Source organism: Molossus molossus, unplaced genomic scaffold, assembly GCF_014108415.1.
Source record: "Molossus molossus isolate mMolMol1 unplaced genomic scaffold, mMolMol1.p scaffold_m16_p_2, whole genome shotgun sequence".
NCBI lineage: Eukaryota > Metazoa > Chordata > Mammalia > Chiroptera > Molossidae > Molossus > Molossus molossus.
The window spans coordinates 68,539,498-68,547,872 of record NW_023425355.1 but is presented as its reverse complement, the minus strand read 5'-3'; the positions used below and the strand labels follow the sequence as shown (position 1 = coordinate 68,547,872).

The 8,375-nt window shown below is 44.7% G+C and overlaps 1 protein-coding gene across 1 annotated transcript in view; it reads left to right on the top strand.

The window, feature by feature from the left end:
* Positions 1 to 1,013: 1,013 nt before the first annotated feature.
* GPC3 (glypican 3) overlaps positions 1,014 to 8,375 on the top strand; it is an 827,003-nt gene continuing 819,641 nt past the window's right edge. The window contains exon 1 of the mRNA XM_036271345.1: positions 1,014 to 1,338. Within this exon, the coding sequence (XP_036127238.1) occupies positions 1,164 to 1,338 (175 nt within the window). The 5' untranslated portion in view covers positions 1,014 to 1,163. The remainder of the gene's footprint in view (positions 1,339 to 8,375) is intronic.

Sequence of the window (8,375 nt, the reverse complement as noted above, 5' to 3'; positions counted from 1 at the left end):
TGAGTGTAGGAGAACTTTCAGCCTTCTATTTCACCTATGAAACAGGCTAGTTCTGGCTCACCGAATTTGCTGTGTAAATGATTTTCTAATGAGTTAGACTGGCTTTAAGCCCCAGGTTATTTTGTTGTCACCCGTTATGCTTTGCTTCATGAAGGATCACCTGGGACTATCTTGCAGGAGACAGATCCTTTTAACATCCTGGGATCAGATGCTATCTCCGACTTTGGTTTTACTGAATCAAACCTAGTAAGCCCCATAGGCTTTCAGACTTTTTAGGTACAGTATTCAAAGATGAGGCAGGTTGTGAATCCGCCAGCGAGCTCCAGTTGCCTCGGTTTGTGACTATTTGTAGGTTGGGCTTGTGAACCCAGCAGTAGCTGCGAGGAGAAAACCTTTCGAGGGAAGCTCCTTGGAGATCAGGAAGGGGGGGTGGATTATGTGCGGAGGAGAAAGAGCTTGTGTGGCTCTGGTAGCCAGAGACGAGCTGGACCAGGCTGAGAGGAGACCAGTGCCGAAGCAGAGAGGGGGGCACTTAAACAAGGAACCACGACGCACCCCAAGGAAGGATGGAGAGGTTGCAAAAATCCTCCTCCAGGCAGCAGGCCAATGAGCAGCGGGAAGGAGGAGTAAGGTTGGGGAACTTCTCCCAGAGCCAGTCAGAGGGGACGGCTGCTGGGAAGCCAATCAGCACGCTGGAGCCTGCAGCCCCTCTGCAGTAGTTGTGCCAGAGCGCCCTGTGTAGAGCGGCGACGGAGAGCGGGCAGCGGGGTCGGGCTGCCAGGAGCCATTACACGCGCTCAGCGTCCTCCTCTCTTGCCGCCTCCGTCGGTCCCCGCGCCGCGGGGCCCCAGCAGTCCCCGCAGCCCAGCGCCCTGCACTCGCAGACTTGCCACCGCCCCTTGGCCGCGCAATTGGTTTCGCCCCGCCCCGCCCCGCCCCGCCCCTGCCGACCTCGCCCGGCCGGTGCAGCCCAGCGTTCCCGCCCTCGCCCAGCGCCCAGCGCCCAGCGCCCAGCGCCCAGGTAGCTGCGAGGAAACTTTTGCAGCGGCTGGGTAGCGGTAGGTCTCCCGTTCCTCCGGCCACTGCCAGGCTTGCCGCTTCCTGGAACTGCTCTTGTCCCCGCCACCACTCTCCCGCGCTCCCCTCGTTCCCCGCCCAGCAGGATGGCAGGGACTGTGCGCACCGCGTGCTTGGTGGTGGCGATGCTGCTCAGTTTGGACTGCCCGGGACAGGCGCAGCCTCCACCCCCGCCACCGGACGCCACCTGTCACCAGGTTCGCTCTTTTTTCCAGAGACTGCAGCCCGGACTCAAGTGGGTGCCTGAAACCCCCGTGCCAGGTGAGAAGTCCCTCACAGGTTCGCCGCGTCTAGCCAAGACCCTGGGGGCGCATGGTGGTGGTACCCGTCGTGCTCTAGCCCCATGGGGCCATGGTCGTGTGCCCTGCTACTGGGCACCTGGGAGTGGTCGCTGTGCCCGGGCCGACCAGGTCTCCCAAGGGAGGAAGAAAAATGTGTGTAGACCGTGGCCTCATTCCCTATACTCCTGCTGTCAGGGAAGGTGCGAGTGGGAGGATTGGCTGGGATGGCCTGTTCCGGAGCGCCCATTTTGGGGGGAGGGCGGGAAGGTGGAAGCTGGCTCCCCAGGCCTTTGCGAACTGGCGCCTCACATCTGAACCGGTGCCTTGGGAATTTGTCACCCTCGCTCGCACTTACGTGCCGAAATTTCAGCCTTTGCTTGTCCTCGGCTCCGGCCATTCTTTCCTCAACCTGCCTCCCAGGCCCTCCTTCCCAAAGCCTGAGTTCCCGAGCTCGCCGGCCCAAGTGCAGGCAAAGTTGAGGACAGGTCTTCGAATCCGCAATGGCAGGTAAAGACACACAGAGGGAAACTTTTGAGGTGGAGGGTCCCCCAAATGAGGAGGACTGAGCTTTTTCCTTAAACAGCGTCCCTTCTCTAGGTTGGTAAAATCGTTTCAAAAATGGTGCTGCTGGCCCAGGGAGCAGGAGTCCAAAGATGATATAACTCCTCCCCCTCTCAAATTCATCAGCATTTTTGACGGGCTGGACCCTGAAGGGGAGATGATTTTAGGTTGAGGAAAGTTTCTGAACGCCTGCCTTTTGTTCCACACTATCAGGTCGCGTTGTGCAGGGCATATTTTAACCTTAGCTGAGGGCTGCTGCTGTCAACATTTGAATATTAATGGCCTTGTGTGATTGACTATCCCGCAGTTGGACTCCTAAAAGCCTATAATTTCATCAGGACAAGTTGCTACACTGACAATGCGGGTAAGATGAGTCGGTTTCAAAAAGGTTAATTTATTAGAGGTGCGCTCTGAAGAAACGGTGGGTAGTATTCAAAAACTTTAAGACGTTTGTGGCCTCCAGGGTCTCTTCGTGAACCATCATTGAGGCGCGGGTCTCCTGCTTCTGAGGGATACCGAAGTCGCCCTCACTCAAACATAGTTTTTGGCGCTCAACAAGTCAGAGAAGCGGGCCTGATGGTTGGACCAAGTTGTGAGTGTGATGCGCGCCCTGTGGGCGCTGCCAGCCAGCATTCACTAGCGGGAGGTTACCTAGACAGTTAGTGCGCCCTCGGCCTTTTCTCTAGGTGGATAAAGAGCCAAGCGAGCATGCTGTTTAGTTGTAAAGGTAATTGGTCACCCTACTTGGTGACTGAATGCATTTGCCCATTTGTTAAATATTGCTTTACAGAACTTCACTCTAAACAAGGGTAGAACTACCTTTCCTACTGTTAAGTGTCAATAACATAACGTGGGTGTGTGCAGCTGTAAGGGGGCAGTTACACAGAACTGAAACAAGAGGCAAATCTCTCTCTTAGAAGTGCATGGTATTAGATTGCTAAAGACAGAGGACATGTTTTGGTGAAAATGTAAAAAATGGTCTTCACAGGATGAGCCCCCACAAGATGAATGGGTTCAGAGTTGGGGTTGGGTGATTTGAAATCTGGGAGTAAACATACTTAAAAGAAGAAAATGGCTAGAGGGAATGCAGATACAGATTGAGCAGCCGCCTTCACACACTCTCAGGCTCTCGCTCCTCCTCCCTTCCCCTCCCCCAACTCTCTGGCTGCCTGCCTCTTTTCAGCATCTGTATAAAAGTATTGGGAGGGCCCACACACTGCGTGTGTGAGATTTGGCCTGCACTCCCTCCTTCCTACCTCCCTTACTCCAGGCCTAAGCATGGCCATACTATAGAGAACAGGGACTGTTAAATTTATCATTTTCCACTAGTATTTCCCAAACACCGTAGGAAAAATCGCTTTCCAAGGGTTTTTGCCATATAAACCCAACAGTCCCTACTTCACTTCCATTTAAAACATATGCAGTGTTGAGCACCTTCACATGGCAGGCACTGTTCTGACTTGCTTTGGAGCAAAGCCAAAATTCAAATATGGTGATATCCATACAGCTACCATATATTCTGGATTTACTGGGGCAGTGCAGATTTCTAGTACTTTGTCCTGGCATGAGATCATGTGTTCTGAATTTTAGTTGAGCAAATATCGTTACTATAGTTATGGAAAACATGGTGAAAATCCTAATGTCCATATGTGGAAAGAGCTCATCAGTATTAAGAGACAATAATGGCTGAATACAAAGGCAAGTGCATAATTTAAAAGTGAATAAATTAGTAGTTTGCTATTGTTAGATCAGTGGTTGGAAATTGAAAGAGCGGCAAAATTTTTGAGTTAGGAACCGTCATGATGACCGCTTATCATTTTTTTCCATCTATATTTTAAGCTATGTTCAGTTTACCAGCTCTACTGTATTAACTGCATTAAAGCTTTCTTTGTTCTAGATAAAATGAGATTGGGTCACAATAAGGAGAAATGTCCTGTCTCACTTAGGGGGAGCATTTGGAATTGAGTGCTAACTTCGGCCATTAGCAGAATTGGGTTAGAATGGGTAAGGTACATTTCTTATGCTAATATGGATGAGACTAAATGGCATTTGAAATCAGCCAGCCTAAAAAAATAAATCACTGATGCTGAAGGACTACACCAGACTTCCACAAAGCTGCTCTAAAGCCTTACAATCTCATGTTCCCATTTCTTTTAGAGTGTTCAAAGGCACAGGATAGTGATTCTAAATAGCATGTCCCCCAAATCCATAGATATTTTCATAGCCCAGTCTTTTTTTTTTTAAAGGATTTGTAACTTGGAAAGCACCACAGATGGAAACCAGGCACACAGAGTTAGCATTTGGCAGAATAATCCATATAACTGACTTTCAGTGCAGCTCTTTTGCCCTTATTTAATTTAGAAAAATTCAGAAAAAAAAAAGCCAATGAGCTCATAAATCTAGATGTTTATTTTGTTTTGCTTAACCTACCCACAGTCGCAATCAAGAATGGATACAATTTTAGACAAGGAAAGTGAGTTAGTAATCAGACAATGATGTTTCCAATTGTCTCTAGGGAATGTTACAGAAGTCTGAAAAAAATTCCTCTAAACAAAAATCAAGTGTAATTCACTTTATGAATGCCATATACCACTTTTGTGGGGGGGGGTGATGGTGAAGGGGAGGGATGGGAATGAGAAAAACAAACTGGAAGTGTTGCAACTCCCAGAAGATTGAGGAATCTTGCCTTAAAGGGCCTTGGAAAGTGCAAGAACCAATCCAGAAGGCCAAATGCCTGTATGGGTAAAAGGCAGCCTTGAAGAGCCAAAATCGACTTGGAGCTTCTCAAAATAGATGAAACAACATAAAAATAAAAATAAGCATTCTTGAAACAGAGTTTGGTATTTTTTGTTGTTTTTTTTTTTAGAGTGTCAGAACTAGCAACTGTATCTGGGTTGCTAGCTGTGGTTCCCCAATTAGTTTGAAGCAATTAGCAGTCTTAATGTCAGGGAGAGAATAAGTGAGGTGTGGGAGGTATTTCCTCCTCTGAGATTGCACTAGTTTGGGTGAGCAGGTTATTTAAATTTTGAAAAAGTATTATTGCTTGCTGACTGCTTGGAAGGTATAGATAATTCTTTCAAATGTCTGAATAGATTTATTTCGTTAACCCTGATGATTGGTGCCAAGATGTGCTTAGAGGGGCACCTCAGTCTGATTGAGGAGATGACTGATGATCATTGGAGCATCTTGGCCTGAAAGAAGTCCAAGACTGCCTCCTCCTTGGCAGGCTCTGTGTTAGGTGCTGGGGGTATCAGAGGAGTAAGACACAGTCCCTTTTGTCAGGGCACTCAGAGTCTAGTGGGGGAGCATACAAGTAAACAGTCTTCTCAGGCAACTTGTAGGATTAAAAAGGGCTAGAAAATACCTCCAGGAAATTGGCTGAAATGGTCACAATAGCCATCCTGGGCAAGGGAAAAGAACTGAAGAAATGACGAGGGAAATAGGGAGGAATCTCTTAATAGGACCTCCATCTTAAAAAGTTTTCTTAATTCTTGGAGCAAATTCCATTTGTAAGCATTAGGAAAAACAGGCATAAGAAGATTTTGATGGATGCTAGATGCTACAGATGGTGTGAATTTTGCAATGTTTTTTTTTTTTTACTTATGGGCTGATAGGTTGTATCCAATATTTTGATTTAATATTTTTGAGCATTATGTTACTTCCATCTTTAGAGTTGTGATGTTGGCTGTTCATTGCAGCCTAGAAAAATGCTGCTTATTACCAACCTGGGAGAAAAGAGGCCTGAATTTGTCTGTTATGAGACAAGACAGAAAATATGTTTTTTCCTTAAATGGCAGCTATCAATGACCATACCAACTTTAGTGTTTGATGCATATATAAAAACATGGGTCTTAAGGGGTATCTTATTACTCATTTCCAAGAAAATTGAAGATAATCATTTGTAACTTGTGCATACATCATTTGGAAAGAATTTCACTAGGGATCATATTGCTCAACTGAAAAGTTCTGGCGTGCTGAATTTGTACATTTTGTGAATGCTTCCTTTTACTCTGATCTCTAGCTTTTTTCTGCATATGGTTGTTTGTATGTTTTAGATTATAAGCTTCTTAAAGGGAAAGCACTTCTTTTGATGCAGCGTTGAACACATTGCAAAGAGTACCATAGAGCATTTGGTAAATAATTATAATAATAGAATTTCTAGATCATTATGTATTCTCTGTGAACTCGCAAATACTTTAAGCTATATGTCACCTTACTTACTTTAAAGACCTAAATCCAAATTTTTGTAGCATATTGTTCGGGTATGTGGACATACCCCACATACTTTACAATGTCTATTTTGACTAGAGACAGATTCAGGCTTATTTCAGTTAGCTGGTGACTGTTACCATTAGGCAGGGCTTATTAATGTTGGGTACCCAAATAACAAATTGAAATTAGCAATGTTGTTATGACTGGCTTAGTATCATTAAAGAACAACAATTATTATAGCACATACATTGTAAGACATCTCTTAAACTCTCTGATTTAATGTCAGCTAGACCTTTCTTGCTAATGTTGATATTACCATATTTGGGAGTTGAGCTATAACACAAGCATAACCTGTTGGAGTACCTCAAAGGTTTCTGTAACCTGGGATCAGAATTTGTGCACAGGCTCAAATCAAGAGACCACACCAGGAGCCAACATCTATTAAACTCCAGCCAAGTTTGTAAATGGGTTGATGTTTTTGGTAATTTAGGGTCTAATGGAAGGTGTGGGCAGAACAATCCCTACTCATCTGCCCATATATAGCAAATGGTCTGGCTTGAAACAGGATCCCATAGCACTCCATTAAGAAGTGAGCATCAGAAAATAGAATCCAAGTCATGGGCCCCAGCCCGGCTTTAGAGACAGCATAAAGTAAAGGTAATTTACCTTCTGAGATGTAATGATAGGGAGAATGTGATTCAGAAAGTAAGGTGAAGATGGGCATATCAGCAGAGAAAATGTGTTTTGAAATGCGGTGTGTGCAGGTGAAATGCTCATTAGAACATTATAGTCTCACTTGAATACCTTGTTGAATACACAAAGTAAAGATTTAGTTAGGTTCTTCAAATTAGGCCAATTAAAGATCAATTATCTAAGTGCCAGTTAATGGAAATACTTGTCTGCCATTTATTTATTTATTTATTTATGGTTAATCCTCACCTGAGGATATTGTTCCATTGATTTTTTTAAATATAGAGGGGAGGGGAGGGGAAGGGAGGGGAGGGGAGGGGAGAGAGAGAGAGAGAGATCAGTATGAGAGACACACACCAGTTGGTTGCCTCCTGCATGACCCTGACCTGGACCAGGGATCGAACCTGCAACCCAGGTACCTGCTTTTGACCAAGTATTGACCCCATGACCCTTTGGTCCACAGACTGATGTTCTGACCACTGAGCCAATCCAAATTGATTAACAAGGAGGGCATTTTAACTTTTGAGTGTCTTTGTATGTAGCTAATAAAGCCTTGAGAGTTTGTATTTTTCCTTATGAGTAAAAGTCAATTCTAAGGTCAAAATGCATGAACAGTGTTCCAAACAGTTAAGTACTTCTAGTAGCTGAAATTGTATTTATATTCTAGATTAGTAAGTCTACTAAGCTCTTTGAAGTATACTTAATAGGCTTATATTGATAAATAATTGATAGGAAAGGAGATAAAATACAAGTGAAAATGGCAACAAAAAGGGACAAGGATGGTAAAACCATTATAAAAGAAACCTCCTGGCCAGGCCGGTGTGGCTTAGTGGTTGAGCATCGACCCAAACACCAAGAGGTTGCTGGTTCAATTCCCAGTTGGGGCACATGCCCAGGTCATGGGCCCAATCCCCAGTGGGGGGCATGTAGGAGGCGGCCAGTTGATATTCTCTCTCATCAATGTTTCTATTTCTCACCCTCTCTCTTCATCTCTCTCTAAAGTCGATAAAAGGGGGAAAAAAAGGAAACCTGCACACATTATATTCCATCCACCATCTGAAAGTTGAAAGATGTACATTCTCCAGTAGTGATGCTTTTGAGAATATTCTGTATTTTTCAGAATTTCTATGCACAATGAAGCATGTATTTATTTCTTTTTAAAATGTTTTTATTAATTTTTTTAGCGAGAGAGGAAGGGAGAGAGAGATAGAAACATTGATCAGCTGCCTCCTGCATACCCCCCACTGGGGATTGGGCCCACAACCTAGGCATGTGCCCTGACCGGGAATGGAACTGGTGACCTCTTGGTGCACAGGGTTGATGTTCAACCACTGAGCCACACCAGCCAGGGTGTATTTATTTCTTATACATCCAGAATAAGGCAAACTTTTAGAGTAGAATTTTAACTGGGCTTTTTGAGTCTACCTTTTGAAAATGAGTTTATTACTGGAAAATTATAAATCCTGATTATGACATCTTCAATATACATGTTCATAACATCCCTATTAGACTGTGATTTCCTTAAGGTTAAGGGCTGGATCTTATCTTTGTATT